This window comes from Pelobates fuscus, chromosome 3 (assembly GCF_036172605.1).
Source record: "Pelobates fuscus isolate aPelFus1 chromosome 3, aPelFus1.pri, whole genome shotgun sequence".
NCBI lineage: Eukaryota > Metazoa > Chordata > Amphibia > Anura > Pelobatidae > Pelobates > Pelobates fuscus.
The window spans coordinates 200,739,266-200,758,156 of record NC_086319.1 but is presented as its reverse complement, the minus strand read 5'-3'; the positions used below and the strand labels follow the sequence as shown (position 1 = coordinate 200,758,156).

At 41.3% G+C, this 18,891-nt stretch overlaps 1 protein-coding gene across 3 annotated transcripts in view; it reads right to left on the bottom strand.

Moving 5' to 3' along the window:
- RNF130 (ring finger protein 130) overlaps window positions 1-18,891 on the bottom strand; it is a 271,051-nt gene that overhangs the window by 122,054 nt on the left and 130,106 nt on the right. For all 3 annotated transcript variants that reach the window (XM_063447910.1, XM_063447911.1, XM_063447909.1), the window contains exon 3: window positions 14,408-14,658. In XM_063447910.1, coding sequence (XP_063303980.1) covers window positions 14,408-14,658 — 251 coding nt within the window. The remainder of the gene's footprint in view (window positions 1-14,407; window positions 14,659-18,891) is intronic.

Here is an 18,891-nt window from a genome sequence, read left to right as displayed (position 1 = left end):
ACCCACACTGCATACAGCCAGCACACACCCACACTGCGTACAGCCAGCACACACCCACACTGCGTACAGCCAGCACACACCCACACTGCGTACAGCCAGCACACATAACACACACTGCGTACAGCCAGCATACATCACACACACACACTGCATACATCCAGCATACATCACACACACACACTGCATACAGCCAGCATACATCACACACCGCATACAGCCAGCACACATCACACACCCACACTGCATACAGCCAGCACACACCCACACTGCGTACAGCCAGCACACACCCACACTGCGTACAGCCAGCACACATAACACACACTGCGTACAGCCAGCATACATCACACACACACACCGCATACAGCCAGCACACATCACACACCGCATACAGCCAGCACACATCACACACCCACACTGCATACAGCCAGCACACACCCACACTGCGTACAGCCAGCACACACCCACACTGCGTACAGCCAGCACACACCCACACTGCGTACAGCCAGCACACATAACACACACTGCATACAGCCAGCATACATCACACACACACACTGCATACATCCAGCATACATCACACACACACACACTGCATACAGCCAGCACACATCACACACCGCATACAGCCAGCACACATCACACACCGCATACAGCCAGCACACATCACACACCTACACTGCATACAGCCAATACACACACACACTGCGTACAGCCAGCACACACCCACACTGCATACAGCCAATACACAGACACACACACACACCCACAATACATACTGCCAACACACATCACGCACCCACACTGCATACAGCCAGCACACATCACACACCCACACTGCATACAGCCAGCACACATCACACACCCACACTGCGTACAGCCAGCACACACCCACACTGCGTACAGCCAGCACACACCCACACTGCGTACAGCCAGCACACATAACACACACTGCGTACAGCCAGCACACATAACACACACTGCGTACAGCCAGCAAACATAACACACACTGCGTACAGCCAGCACACATAACACACACTGTGTACAGCCAGCACACATAACACACACTGTGTACAGCCAGCACACATAACACACACTGTGTACAGCCAGCACACATAACACACACTGTGTACAGCCAGCACACATAACACACACTGTGTACAGCCAGCACACATAACACACACTGTGTACAGTCAGCACACATCACACACCCACACTGTGTACAGCCAGCACACATCACACACCCACACTGCGTACAGCAAGCACACATCACACCCACACTACATCGAGCAAGCACACGTCACACACACACACTGCATACAGCCAGCATACATCACACACACAGACACTGCATACAGCCAGCATACATCACACACACACACACACTGCATACAGCCAGCATACATCACACACACACACTGCATACAGCCAGCATACATCACACACACACAGCATACAGCCAGCATACATCACACACACACACTGCATACAGCCAGCATACATCACACACACACAGCATACAGCCAGCATACATCACACACACACACTGCATACAGCCAGCATACATCACACACACACACTGCATACAGCCAGCATACATCACACACACACTGCATACAGCCAGCATACATCACACACACAGCCAGCACACATCACATCACACACACACACACACACTGCATACAGCCAAAACACATCACACCCACAATACATACTGCCAGCACACATCACACACCCACACTGCATACAGCCAGCACACATCACACACCCACACTGCATACAACCAGCATACATCACACACACACACACTGCATACAGCCAGCATACATCACACACACACACTGCATACATCCAGCATACATCACACACACACACTGCATACAGCCAGCATACATCACACACACACACTGCATACATCCAGCATACATCACACACACTGCATACAGCCAGCATACATCACACACACACACTGCATACAGCCAGCATACATCACACACACACACTGCATACAGCCAGCATACATCACACACACACACAGACACTGCATACAGCCAGCATACATCACACACACACACACACTGCATACAGCCAGCATACATCACACACACACACACACTGCATACAGCCAGCATACATCACACACACACACACACTGCATACAGCCAGCATACATCACACACACACACACTGCATACAGCCAGCATACATCACACACACACACACTGCATACAGCCAGCATACATCACACACACACACACTGCATACAGCCAGCATACATCACACACACACACACACACACTGCATACAGCAGCATACATCACACACACACTGCATACAGCAGCATACATCACACACACACACTGCATACAGCCAGCATACATCACACACACACACACACTGCATACATCCAGCATACATCACACACACACTGCATACAGCCAGCATACATCACACATCACACACACACACACACTGCATACAGCCAGCAGACATCACACCCACACTGCATACAGCCAAAACACATCACACCCACAATACATACTGCCAGCACACATCACACACCCACACTGCATACAGCCAGCACACATCACACACACACACTGCATACAACCAGCATACATCACACACACACACTGCATACAGCCAGCATACATCACACACACACACTGCATACATCCAGCATACATCACACACACACACTGCATACAGCCAGCACACATCACACACCGCATACAGCCAGCACACATCACACACCGCATACAGCCAGCACACATCACACACCCACACTGCATACAGCCAGCACACACCCACACTGCGTACAGCCAGCACACACCCACACTGCGTACAGCCAGCACACACCCACACTGCGTACAGCCAGCACACATAACACACACTGCGTACAGCCAGCATACATCACACACACACACTGCATACATCCAGCATACATCACACACACACACTGCATACAGCCAGCATACATCACACACCGCATACAGCCAGCACACATCACACACCCACACTGCATACAGCCAGCACACACCCACACTGCGTACAGCCAGCACACATAACACACACTGCGTACAGCCAGCATACATCACACACACACACTGCATACAGCCAGCACACATAACACACCCACACTGCATACAGCCAGCACACACCCACACTGCGTACAGCCAGCACACACCCACACTGCGTACAGCCAGCACACACCCACACTGCGTACAGCCAGCACACATAACACACACTGCATACAGCCAGCATACATCACACACACACACTGCATACATCCAGCATACATCACACACACACACTGCATACAGCCAGCACACATCACACACCGCATACAGCCAGCACACATCACACACCGCATACAGCCAGCACACATCACACACCGCATACAGCCAGCACACATCACACACCTACACTGCATACAGCCAATACACACACACACTGCGTACAGCCAGCACACACCCACACTGCATACAGCCAATACACAGACACACACACACACACACCCACAATACATACTGCCAACACACATCACGCACCCACACTGCATACAGCCAGCACACATCACACACCCACACTGCATACAGCCAGCACACATCACACACCCACACTGCGTACAGCCAGCACACACCCACACTGCGTACAGCCAGCACACATAACACACACTGCGTACAGCCAGCACACATAACACACACTGCGTACAGCCAGCACACATAACACACACTGCGTACAGCCAGCACACATAACACACACTGCGTACAGCCAGCACACATAACACACACTGCGTACAGCCAGCACACATAACACACACTGTGTACAGCCAGCACACATAACACACACTGTGTACAGCCAGCACACATAACACACACTGTGTACAGCCAGCACACATAACACACACTGTGTACAGCCAGCACACATAACACACACTGTGTACAGTCAGCACACATCACACACCCACACTGTGTACAGCCAGCACACATCACACACCCACACTGCGTACAGCAAGCACACATCACACCCACACTACATCGAGCAAGCACACGTCACACACCCACACTGCGTACAGCTAGCACACATAACACACACTGCGTAGAGCTAGCACACATAACACATACTGCGTAGAGCTAGCACACATCACACACACTGCGTAGAGCTAGCACACATAACACACACACTGCGTAGAGCTAGCACACATAACACACACTGCGTAGAGCTAGCACACATCACACACACACACTGCATACAGCCAGAACACATCACACACACACTGCATACAGCCAGCACACATGCTACACACAAAAAAAGCCATAACTATGGAATTAAAAAAAAATATGCATTTAACATTACTACATATTGACTGAAATTTGATTTTCAAAATATTCAAACAAAAAAAAAAGTGTTAGTCTCTCAGAGGGCCACAGGACAAAATTCCCTTTTAAATTCACTTTGAAAAATACACTTCAATGAAGCATATAGTTTAGAAAGACTGAAGGATCAATTCTGAGGTTTAGAATCAGTCAGCGAACTAAATTGCACATACAGTATAGAAAGGTCAAACCTAATGTGCTCTATCAAAGCAAATGAAGGTCAGCCTTAAACTGTCTATTGCTTTTAGATTGTGTAATAAGGGAATGTTCGATATTGAGGCAAACCAGCTTTGACTTCTACCAGTTAACGCTTTCTAACCTTAAGGTTCTGCTATTCAGCTCAATACAACAACATAATACAAGTGAATCACAAAATTCTGAAGTTTTGGGTAAAGAATGCTGAGGTTAGGTTATTCTTAAAACAATGGCTATCACCACCATTTGGAAAGATGTTTGGTCATTAAACAGAAACCAAACTCCTGTTATATTTAGAAGAGAGTATCACTATGAATTCTCATTACGGAGTCCTATCCTTTTTGTCAGTATTGTTCAAATCAGGTCATGGAGATCCATGAAGGTTAAGAGGAGACTCCTTGGCACACACCTTTAATGATCGACAAAAAGATTTGTGGAGGAAGAAGAGTGTCAGATTTCTGCTTTGCAGCAGCACAGTATCCCTCTGAAATGAGACTCCCAGGCTTTAGATTAATAGGTAACTTGGAAGTTACTTGGATTCTGATATTGATATTACCAGTGAGGAGCCTATGGGAATGACATACTATCAGGATAATTATTTATATATGTACCAATTCTGTAGAGAACAAAATAGTGTTTGGCACTCAGTCTTTAGGGACTGAAAGGAAATCATATATAATAAATCATAAATATTAGTAAAAAGCCTCTTGTACTCTAAAAATCCAACAGTAAACACAGCTTCTTACCTAAACCTAAATCTTAAACAAAAAACATAACTTTTCACAGGGCTTACTGTAGTTAGGAGGGTAGAGAAGGTAGGTATAAAATACACTTTCCTCCATAGCTCTTCTGTGTCCCAGGGGAGGTCATCAGCCCATGATGCTCCACAAGCAATGATGTCGATTTTGATATCCGTTTATAATGCTGTACAAGTGCTTGTGGGCTTTCCTGTGAACCATATTCATGTACACAAGCCCATGGACCAAGGGAGCTAAAATATTTTACACAGTATGCTCTAATGGTGCCAGGGACTGGTGTAAATTAAAGAAACCTTTTTTTAAAAAAAAATTAATTGGTTCCAGAACAGCAGGTGAATCTCAGTGTATGTAAAGCAGGAAGGACTTACGGCCAAAGTAAATAAAAATGTTTAGTAGATTAATATCCCAAGAAAACAATAACGTTAGATTAGGAGCAATATGCCAAAACTGGTGAACTATGACGTAATTGTAACCGAAGAAAAACAGATTATAATATATAACTAAGCCACCGAAGTGTTCTCATTTGTAGCTTTTTAAAGATCTGAAGCTCGTTTTGTAGGTCTGTTCACATATTTCCTTTTGAATTACAGAATATAGAGACAAAGTGCTTTGTGTCCAACGTGCTTATTGACTCTGCTGCACGGTATATGAGATGGCGTGCCACATGAAAAAAGTGTAGACTTACTTACACGTCTTGTTTTCTCTGTGCATGTTTCCTAAAGGACCAATAAAATGTGTTTACATTCTAACTGGACATCTTATAGAGTTCCTGTTCGTTGTGGTATACAAGATGAATCATTTAACCCTAGTGATAAACAACATGCCTGGTACAGATTGATGGGTCATAACATAAAGCTTTTTTGACATTTTGTATTTGAGATTGCTGGCTTATAGTTAAAACGTTATGGACGTAATATTAACTGAACCCAAATTTGAGTCAAAGAAATAAAAAATAAAAAATAAAAATCCGTAGAATTCCTGTAGCAAGGGACCACAAAAGTACAGTACAAAACTTGATGCCATTAGCTGCGTAGGTCTTAAGACCTGTGACAATTTTGGAATTGAGGTACGTAGTTTGAAGTATTTAAAGGAACACTGTAGGCACTTTAACAACTTTAACTTATTTAGGTTGTTATAGTGCCTTCAGTGCAGACCCCCTTTCCTACCACTAAAACAATTTATTTAAAAAATTAGAAAGCTTGGAAGCGCGTGGCATCAAGCCACGACTCTAAGCCCGCTGGGCATGAGCGGCAGTGCCATCACAGTTGGCCATAGGGAATCATTGAATACAATGATACTCTATGGAGGAATTGCAAGCCCATCGTGGTGAGAGTTGCGCATGCGCCTTTGTATTCATACAAAGGGCATCAGAGATATGTATTCCTAGGCCACAGTGTTCCTTTAACAACAACAAAAAACACATTTGCTAAAATGAGAGTTGCTTAGAGTTTTTGCAAAGATTAGTTTTTCTAATAAAAAAAAAAAGGCAACCCCAACAAAATAAACTACCCCAACAATTTAGCAGTGGGTAAACAGAAAATTATGCATATAACAATGTTTTTTTTCCTTTTCGTATAACCAGAACATTTTCCCCTGAAACACTTTATTTTCCAGTGCCATTTCAGAGCATGCACTTCTAACTACACTATGAATATCAGCATGATTTTTTTCCCAGAAAGAAAAAAACGCTAACATTTTATACGCTCCCTAGACAATAGCGATAGGTTTTTCTTTACAATACTAGAGTACACTAGGTCATATCATATAGAGCTGATCTAATAAAAAGGTATTCTGACAGTTTATTTCTTAGTACAGAAAAACTGGAGGGAAAGCCTAGTATCTATTTACAAGAGTATGAAAAAACTGAAAAGAATGCTTGCAGGAATCTGGCTTTAAATATGCCAAATGGAGTCCTTATTTCTCATAGCTAATGGCTCTGTCTTTTCCTTTACAACATCTGAGCATTTCAAACTGAGAATCTCAATTGCTGCCACCTCCTCATTAAATATTCATCGGCTGAAGCTTTTTCACCGCATAAAAATTTCATCAAGTTTCGCCTGACCTTTAGAAAACAGTCAGGAAAAACGAAAGGTCGTTTCTTACATCGCAACTTCTCTAATGCGTGAGACTTATTTAATTCCTTTTTTTTGGTATTGTTTTGTAGTGTGACAGTGTGCTGCTATGCATTAAGCTGTTGTGATTCTCCCGCTGTTCTTTTGAGATTTTCCATCTGATATCCTTTCACAGGATATAATAATACAGCCACCAGAGTGGGTTCATATGGAGCAAAGCCAAAAGTTCTAAGAAATGCTTTTTTAAACTCAATTTACCTTATAGAATAGGTGAAAAATAAAAATAAAAAACAAAAACACATTTTTGTTTCCCCTTTTCCTTTTTATACAATACAAATAACGTCATCTTTCATTACAGTTTGGCAGTGAGCACATTATTTTATTCTGATTTGTATAAATATTTCCTATATTATTCAAATTTTATCAATATTTCCTGGACACTATACAGGATATTTTAAAAGCGAAACTATATGCCGTACATTGTTATATTATTTACATGTATGAATAACATGTATTACACTATATAAAGTTCTAAGACAAATGTCATGTCATATATAGTCATATGGCACTTTCAGTGATGTTGAAAACTTGGCCTATCTTGGCCTAGCTAACTAAAAGTTTGCTATAGTTTGTGCTAAAATAATTAGGAAATTATAGTTTGTTCTATTTTCAATTACATGCTTCTCTGTTGACTCCTGTAGTGCCACAGCATGGCGCATGCGTGTGTAAGAAACTGCTCAAGAAAATGCACATGTATCTGTACAGCATTTCTCCATTAGATGACAGATTGCACAAATAAAAGCATGAGGCATCAATAGATGAAAAATCACCACCTCATGGCTACTTACCTCTCTGCAGCATCATTTATCCCAGGAAACAGTGTTTACTGAAGTGAAGGGATATGGAACTGTAACGTACTTTTAAGTCTGTGATGGCTAAGCAGAATATGCATGATGGGTAATGTAGGTAAAAAAAAATCTGTGTGGGCCAACTGACTAAATAGATTCAATAAAAGGGGTAGCTCATTGAAGCAATTACGGTGCAAAACGTTTGTGGGAGCTGTACCCCTGGTTTTATCAAAAAGCTACCAATATATTTTTTTCAGCTGAATGAAAGGTCAATTTGTTTTATGGATCAAATTGCTATTTACTGTGATGTAGATGGGACTGAAGCTCTATGGCGAAATACATAGACAACAAGTTGGACATTTTTTCTAGAACAATTTAAATTCTGTGTACCCTTGTCTGTGCAGTTGCCTCCTCTTGCACTCTATGGACTGTCTGACTGACCAAAACGGCCATTAGCAGAGAGACTCTACAGTCCTACAGTAATACGGTTGTGTAACTACTATTACTACATTAACACATAGTAATACTGTAATGTAGTGTTATAAACCACGAGAGAGAGGCTGCACTGTACCAAAATGAAAGAAACAATTTTAGGTTTACATTCGCACAAACATTCAGTGTGCACAAAATTCTGGATTTGGGAAAACATTTTTCACAAAAGAAAATTGTTGCGCACACCAACTAAGAAAAATTATAGGGATCATTGCCTGCCACCTAATTTCAGCACTTTTTGGGGTCGCAGGTGTTACTTGTACCAATTAGAGTGCTCCTTAGAATTTAAATAAGGTTTTAGCTCCATAGCCACCGCTTCCTATTTAAGTGCTTATAGTTATCTCAGATTTCCTGGTATTTTGACCATGGCTTGTTATTTTTCCTTGCTGACCCCTATACTGATCTGGTTAGTTGGCTCCTTCTCAAATATTTCTGTTATCCTGACCTTGGCAATTAGTACAATTTGTGCTGTTGCTCTTTTATCTGTTAAAAAAGTTATTTTCTATTTTTCTTAAATGCTAAAATAAGACATGCAAAGTGAGTGATGTCATAACCCGGCTCCCGGCATCACTACAAGGCGTGCGAGGGGGCAAAGCAGGGAGATTACAGCTCTCTCCCTCGCCACCGCAATAAGTCAGCTGCCTGCCTCCCTCAGCTCTCCATTAGCCAGCCAGCCGCCTGCCTCAGCTCTCCATTAGCCACCCGGCCGCCCCCTTCATCCCCAGGTCAGCCGCCCACCTCCATCAGCTCTTCATTAGCCAGCCACCCCCTTAATCCCTCAGTCAGTCGGCCGGCTCCCTCAGCTCCCCATTAGTCAGCCAGCCGGCCGCCCCCTCCATCCCCAGGTCAAGCGCCCGCCTCCCTACCTTAGCTCTCTTTGACTGGTATAATACATGACTGACTGCAAGAACAGTCCAAAGAAACTAGTTGTATCTCCTTACAATTAATACGGGGGTTGTACAGCACACGGTAGTGGTTATGATGTTAGGAGAACCCTAGCGCCATTCCATGTTAACAGGGCAAACGGTATTGCGACACTTGCCTGGGTCTTGCTGGGCGCCAAGCCTCCTGTCATGGATGGCTGACCAAAATCCGACTTCTGCAGAACTACAGTAGCCAGATGCAGATCCGTTCAGTCATTAGTTGGCTGAGAGCATCAGCTGATTGCTATGCTCTAAATAATGAACTTCTGTGCATGGAATGGGCACAACTCCTGCTCCTTGCTGGCTAATGATGCTATTAGAGGTGGAGTTAAATGTCCGGCAGGTATCCTAAATATCTCTGTATGTGCTGCGTTTCAAATTGAAATGCTGCACATACAGACTCCAAGCCACATGACCACTTCAAAACAAAAAATAAGATGTCGTGGTGCTTGAAGAAACCAATTAACCCCTTAACCCCTTAAGGACTGAGCCAAATGTACACGTTGTGAACAAAACGTAAACAAAACCTGGCATTTGCGCTATATGTCTGTCCAACCGTAATTCACCTCTTTCATATTAAATGCACCCCCCTCCCCCCTTATTATATATCATTTTATTTAGGGGAAACAGGGTTTTCATTTAAAGGACCACTATAGTGCCAGGAAAACATACTCGTTTTCCTGGCACTATTGTGCCCTGAGTGTACCCCCTCCCGCCGGGCTCTGGAGAGAGGAAGTGGTTAAACACTTACCTTTCTCCACGGCCGGGTGGGGAGCTTTCCTCCTCCTCTCCTCCTTCCTCGCGACGTCATCGGCTGAATGCGCATGCATTCAGCCGGTTGCATAGGAAAGCATTTACAATGCTTTCCTATGGACGCTGGCGTCTTCTCACTGTGATTTTCACAGTGAGAAGCACGCAAGCGCTTCTAGGGTGTATTTACTATTAAAATTTATTTTTATTTTTTTTCTGGTAAATTTGTTACCAATTATCATTACTCTAATTTTTTTGAATAAAGGTTTATTACCATATTTATGTGACTTTCTACTTAAAGGGAGTAGTCAGTAAATGGGAATGGACTCCACCCACTTTTAGCGGGCGGATCTCCTTTTTCCCATTTTCTTTTCTTCTGTTTATTAAAAAAAAGGGTTAGCCCTAGAGGGACCAGGCACCCAGACCACTTCATTAAGCTGAAGTGGTCTGGGTGCCTAGAGTGGTCCTTTAATATTAAATAGTTAGCTATGAAACATAATTTAATATGAAAAAATGGGAGAAAATAAGACATTTTGTTATTTTTTTAGTTCTACATGACAATTTAACTGTCAATGTCATAATACTGTTTGCTTTTACTGCAATAAAATACACATATTTGTATTCAGCAAAGTCTCACGTGTAAAACAGTACCCCCTATGTACAGGTTTTATGGTGTTTTGGGAAGTTACAGGGTCAAATATAGCACGTTACATTTGATATTGAAAGTCGCCAGATTGGTTACATTGCCTTTGGGACTGTATAGTAGCCCAGGAATAAAATTTACACCCATAATGACATACCATTTGCAATAGTAGACAACCCAAGGTATTGCAAATGGGGTATGTCCAGTCTTTTTTATTAGCCATTTGGTCACAAACACTGGCCAAAGTTAGCGTTAGTATTTGTTTGTGTGTGAAAAATGCAAAAAACGCCAATTTTGGCCAGTGTTTGTGACTAAGTGGTTACTATAAAGACTGGACATACCCAGTTTGCAATAGCTTGGGTTGTCTACTATTGCAAATGGTATGACATCATAGGGGTAATTTTCATTCTTGGGCTACCATAGGGTCTCAAAGGCAACGTAACCAATCTGGCAAATTTTAATGTGAAAAAAATGAAACACAAGCCTTATATTTGACTCTGTAACTTTTGAAAACACCATAAAACCTGTACATGAGGGATACTGTTGTACTCGGGAGACTTCGCTGAACACAAATATTTGTGTTTCAAAACAGTAAAAAATATCACAGCAATAATATCGTCCGTGTAAGTGCTGTTTGTGTGTGAAAAATGCAAAAAAAAAAACTTTTACTGGCGATATCATCGTTGTAATACATTTTACTGTTTTGAAACACTAATATTTGTGTTCAGCGAAGTTTCCCGAGTAAAACAGTACCCCCCATGTACAGGTTTTATGGTGTCTTGGAAAGTTATAAAGTGCTAGCAAATTAAATTCCCTATACTTTCGGCATGGGTTGTCAGGCAGGTTCCGCTAATTGTAATTAATTAAAATACCTAATTATGTAAAAATATTACATAAATATATATGTAGAATTAACATATGTGTATATATATATATAATATTTTAAAAAAATATTTGTATTTTATATAGGTGTATTCATAGTGATATATACGTATATATTTATGTATATAGATATATATATTTTTTCGTTCTACGTGTATTTTGATATATATATTAATATCACAATACAGTTAGAACGAAATAACACACATCTATATACAGGGCCGGACTGGGAACAGAAAGCAGCCCTGGAAAAAAAATTATTCCAGCTTTATAATTCATCGTGCCACAGAGTGTTTTTTATCTCGATGTGCTTTGGGAGCTGTCCTATTGTTTCTTACCCGCAGTCCCTCACTCCATATGATCCATGGGTATTACAGTGCTGTAATACCCACCCTCCAGGCTGACACACACAAGCTCACTACAGACAAGCTCCACAACGCACACAAGTTCTCTTACTCATACACATGCTCGCTACAGACAAGCTTACTGATACACACAAGCTCACTACAGACAAGCTCGCTGACACACACACAAGCACGCTACAGACATGCTCACTGACACAAATGCAGACAAGCTAATTTGACACACACAAGCTCACTACAGACATGCTCACTGACATACACAATGTCCCTATAATCTCACGAACACACACTCAATCACAGTACAGACATGCTCACTGACACTCACACACACATAAGCTCACTACAAGCTTACTGACACACACATAAGCTCACTACAAACGCACTGAAACACACAAGCTAACTACAGACATGCTCACTACAAGCTCACTGACACACACAGGCTCACACACACATATGCTCACTACAAGCTCACTGACACACACAGGCTCACATACACATACGCTCACTACAGACATGCTCACTGACACATACAGGCTCACATACACATAAGCTCACTAAAAACTCACTGACACACACACGCTCACTACAGACATGCTCACTACAAACAAACTCACTACATGCTCACTGACACACAAGCTCACTATAGAGAAGCTCTCTAAAACACACAAAAGCATAATACAGACAAGCTTACTGCAAGCACACTGACACAAACAAGCTCACTATAAGCTCAGTGACACACACTCAAGCACAGTACAGACATGCTCACTACAAGCTCACTGACACACACATAAGCTCACTACAAACTCACTGACACACACAAGCTCACTACAGACATGCTCACTGACACACACACAGAAGCTCACTACAAACTCACTGACACACACAAGCTCACTACAGACATGCTCACTGACACACACACAGACGCTTACTACAAACTCACTGACACACACAAGCTCACTACAGACACGCTCACTACAAGCTCCCTAAAGCACACACACATAAACTCACTACAGACTCACTGACACACACACATGCTCACTACACGCTCACTGACACACATAAGCTCACTACAAGCTCTCTGACACACAGCCTCACTACAGACATGCTCACTACACGCTCACTGACATACACAATGTCACTAAGCTCACTGACACACACTCAAGCGCAGTAGACATGCTCACTACAAGCTCACTGACACACACATAAGCTATTGGTTGACATTATTTTTCACATGTTCTCTAGGAAAAAAAAATGTGACATTAAATTTAAGGACGATAACTATCCCAGAAAATTGTGAACTACATCTGAACCTTTTATCTAATATTAAAAAAGGACTATTCATTAAGGTGTTTATTGGTGATTTTAAGACCACAATAGCAAAGTTGGGGAAAAAATTCCAATTCTATTAAAAAATATATATAATTATTTTTACAACTTGGATATTTGTCCTAAGTATTGAAAGACAATTCATCAGCACAAGTCACTTTTTATTAAATAAGCCCCTTAATATTTATATCAAAGGTAACATGCGTCCTGTCAGAGTGGACTGAAGCAGGAATGGTGCGGACGGACGCCCCCTCCTCTCCCTTTACTTTTATTTAACTGTTTTGCCGTGGTGTTATAAAGTATTGGGGCAAAAGTCATCCTCAGGGTCAAGTTCTGAGGAAGGATATGGTGGTAAGTTGTTTTAAATAAAAGGCAGTCAGGTTAGTTATGACTTACTGGCAATAAAGTTGAAAGTTTTAAGTAAAATGCGGTCAGGTTAGTTATGATTGACTAGCTATTTGGTGGTTAATAAAGTTAAAAGTTTTGAAAGTTGGTGAACCATATGTTATATGGTTATGGTTACAAAGTTATGGTTGTATGCACCTTGAGCTTTGAATTAACACAACGGCCAAGCCCATTGAAAAGTAATTAAATGTCGTCTGTGATTATTGTGTGTCTTGTTTTATTTATACCAATATTGCCTACCATACATAAAAACTTGAACAGGCTCAGTATTTATGAGAAAGCGATGCTAATGGTAGCAGGTCAGCCCCAACATGAATGAGTAAAAGATCATTATCGTTTTGCTAGCTTACTAGTAACCACAAATAAATATCTTACCTGGTTTCTATCACGAGCACTTGTATATCTGATCTTCTGTATGAAGTAAAATATCAACCATGCCGAAGAAATAATCATCAGGACTATGAAGGAGATGGAAACAAAGACCAGAGAGCCGCGGCTAAATCCCTTTGGTGGACTGCGGGACCCAACGGCGATGGCCATAAGGACAGAGATGTTTCTCTCAACATAGCTCAATATATCTCGACCTGTTGACTCGGAGACTATTATGGCAACTATATCTCCTGTTCCTGGAAAAACAAAACAAAAATAAAATTAGGCTAATTGCTAATTAAAGCCAGGCTTTGTTAACAGTCTTAACAGAGGCAATACAAAAAGGTAGCACTTAAAGTGGATTTTACAACTCATAAGTGTGTATGCAATTTAAATAAAATACATAAAAAATTATATATCTTTTATATATAATATATATATCTTTTAAAAGTGTGTCTGTTAGAAGCACTCAGCTCTAAAGTCAGGGGGAAAAAAGTGTAGGAACCTCATGGCTGTGAATTTGACAGATTTTGTGTATGTGCAGTTCCTCTCAAATTTAACCCTGAGAGTCTGTTGTTGGAACAATGCACACGACTCAATACAAGTTATCACAAAACTCTGTTAATACAGTTGCAATTAACTATATGGAGTGAACATGTGGTGGAATCTCGGTAAAAATAAATTTAGTAGGCCGAGATTACCACGTGGCATGTGTACGTGCATATGCTGACGTATCGATCAGTTGGTTGCACGAGGCAAGATACGATCAGTAGTGTACGGAGCATGTGCAGGAATACAGGATGTAGTATTCCCCTCCTCCATTGTGCTGGACAAGCCATGCGGTCAAGCAGGAAGTTTATTCTTATTTGTATTGATTGGTCAAGAGAATGTGCGGGTGGAGCTTAATATGAGAGGAGTTATGTGCCTATATAAGGAGCCTGCACTATTGTCCGGGGCTCAGAACTTGCTGTATTTTGGTGACATTAGTCCCTCTGAGTCCCGATCGGTGATCCAATAAAGAATCTCTTCCTTCCTGAAGAAACCTGTGTCCATCTCTCTGTGCTTGGCTTCCGTCAGTTTCTCCGGTATCAAACAAGTGCATGCTCAAAAAGGTTTATGCTTCAAATGCATCTGGAAGACTCCTCACTCACCGGGAAGTACAAATTAGTACAAATTAGGAGCTTTCCATTCTGGCCTAGGACGTGTTCTTATCTTAGAAACTCTGTCCAGCAGGAGTTGCTGGATTATGAAGTTTAGCATCCATTTCTAACACATAATGAGTAGAACCCCAAACCATTCTGAGTTGAACCCATTTCCTGAGACCCTGGCAGATGGAGCAGTGTAAAGACTCATAATCCTTTCCAGTATAGGACCTGTGACTCCAAATGCTCCATTCCTTTTATCAATTTTGTAGCTCGTCTCTGCACTTGTTCTAGTGCCATTATATCCTTCTTTAGAACAGGTGAAGAAAATTGCACAGCATATTCCAGGTGTGGTCTTACCAGCGAATTATAAAGAGGCAAAATTATATGTTCACCCCGAGAAAAAATGCCCCTATTTATACATGACAAAACCTTATTGGCCTTAGCAACTGCAGGAGATAAAAACTTGGAGGTTAAACAAGTAGAGAAGACTGCAGAGTTCTGTGATAACATAATGAGTAGAACTCCAGAACTATGCTGTGATTGCTATCAGTTTATAGATAGACTGGGGTGTTTGCACTTGCCACGCAGCCATCAAGCATGTTCCTTGGGCACATGTGGTTCTTGCCCATTACACGCACACAGCTTTGAGGGCTCTTCAATGGCAAAAGGGTACTTAATCTTTTGCAAGGAATGTTGTTATGGTGGTTAGAGTAACCTTGTAATTCACAAACTGCAGAAGATGTTAAAGGGCCATTCCTCATAAACATTTTAACAATGGAGTTGTTATGGGGCAGTCTTCTCTACTGGTTTAACCTCCAAGTTGGTTGCCCATGACACCTCTGTCAGCAGAAGAAATGTATGCCGGCAGTAGGTTTTAAGCATTCGTTATACCTATAGCTGGACTCCCATGAGAGTGATAGTATGTACTATTACTCTCTCAGACTATTACTTACTGATTCTTGAGAGTAATAGTACTATTATCAATTGCCAGAAAAACATTCCTGATGACTGTAGCTGGCCAGAGGAAAAAGTTTTGGGCACTTTGGGACCAACTTCAGGATTCAACCACGGGAAAAAGACTTAACCCTTGCAGGTAAGAAAGCACTCAGGCACTCCTGTCCCAAACAACTTTATGAAAATAAGGATGTTATGGGGTGTTAGTGTTCCTTTAAGTGCTCAGAATCAACACCCGGGAAGTGGGGGCAGTGTTTCAGACTCCTGCACTTGATAAAGTTTGGTGTAGTCCTCCACCTGCATCATGTGGAGTTACACAAGGAACAGTAATTTTCTTTTCAATGAAAGCTTACTAGGAAGCTAAGTGAGGCTGCCATATCCTATTAGCTTGTCTAGTAGCTTCATTCATGTCTTTGCATAACATTTTATTGTAACGGCTGAACTACATTACACTTTGCTTACAATGAAAGTGCTATGACTGGCTTAGAAATTGCAATCACCCCTATTTTATGCAATGCGTTTACATTTACAGCAAGCAAGGGAGGCAGTACTCATAATGCATTTAAAAAATGGGGGGGGGGGGGGCAGTAATGGTGCTGAGCCACTGCTTTGGGGATTATTCACATAGAAGAATGGGGGCAGATATCCTTCCTGAAAGCCTCCTACAGAAAATGCAATTATGTTTGTTTAATTAGTCTTAGCTCTTTTTGGACTATAACTAGGAGAATACCTTGCTATTACGACAGATTAGACATCTTGCTATATCTGGGTTTCTAAAAAGGTCAAAGAACGACTAAAAATTGTTTTATTTCCAACGGTTCCTTCTGCATGTGTCTGCTTTCTACCACTGCAGACTAAAAATCAAAATCATTATGCTTTATTTACTTTTTACTAAAACACCGAGCCACATAATACAACAATATTTAACCATCTATAGGTCATTTGCCTAAAATCCATGCCATGAAAGAAAGAGGAAAAAAAAATAAAAATAAAAAAAAAAACAGAAAAACACACATTTGGTTGCATGGTACTGAATCTGGCAGAGTTAAAATTTGAGCAAGAACAATATTTTCCATATTCAGGCTCCATGTTTAACATCTTGAGCTTTCGAAATACATCCCTTTTGGATGTAATAATAAGAATGCCTGTGTCTGCTCTGCGGCATCTTATCATTGCTAACAGATGGGGAAATATCAATGCAGGAACATGGAGACAGGATTTTACTACTAAGGAGGCCTGACTGCTACAAGACACAAATGCAGTTTTTATTTACTAAAATTTACCAAAATTATCTTGGTTTCTTTTGACTAAAGAAAATGGTTTTGTTTAGCTATTTAAAAATAAGAAAATGTATTTCACCATATATCTATGTTAACATTTTGGCACAATTTTATAATATAGGAGGTAATAATGTAACACAGAGTAGGCTTGTTGCCAGAATCTGTTTGAAGCAATGATGTAATGAAATAGTGTGTTTCAAGGTAGGCCAGGGAAAGAGTAGATATACAAAATAAAGCTATGAGTGTCTCACAATGCCAAAGGATCTGTAGTGTGACCTGCATACTCTCAGAATCATTTGTTGATTGACTCTGAATTTAAAAAAAAAAAAAAAAGCTATGTTTTTTGGGGGAAATATTGTTTAACCCCTTAAGGACCAAACTTCTGGAATAAAAGGGAATCATGACATGTCACATGTTAAACGGACACAATAAAATCCCAAACAACTGTAGTTTTAAATGACACTGTAGGTACCAAATTTTGTAAGCTTAATGAATCAGTTTGGGTGTATAGATCATGCCTCTGCATTCTTACTGCTCAATTCTCTGCCATTTTGGAATTAAATCACTTTGATTATGCAGCTCTAGTAACACCCCTCTGCATGTGAATTGCACAGCCTTCACTAACACTTTTTGGAAAGAGTCATATAATGTTTATACTTCCTTTATTGCAAATTATGTTTAATTTAGAATGTCTTATCTCCTGCTCTGTTAAAAGCTTTTTAGACCCTGGAGAAGCCTCCTTGTTGTGATTAAAGCTCAATTTACAGAGCAGAAGATACAAGTTTTTTTTTCATGCAGACTGTCAGTCACAGTCAGGGCAGGTGTGGCTAGGGCTGCATAAACAGAAAAGTGATTTAATAAATAATTAAGATAAAGTAGTTCTAATGCCACAAGTATCCCTTTAATAGAGTGGTTTGGGTGTATAGATCATGCCCCTGCAGTCTCACTGCTCAATTCTCTGTCATTCCAGAGTTAAATCACTTTATGGAACCACTGCCAGACCTAATCAGTCGCTCTATCCACGTGCTGTAAAGAGAGATCGGATGTTTCAACTTCCTGTATTGCAAAGTCTGTTTAATTTAGAATTTTTTATCTCCTGCTCTGTTAATAG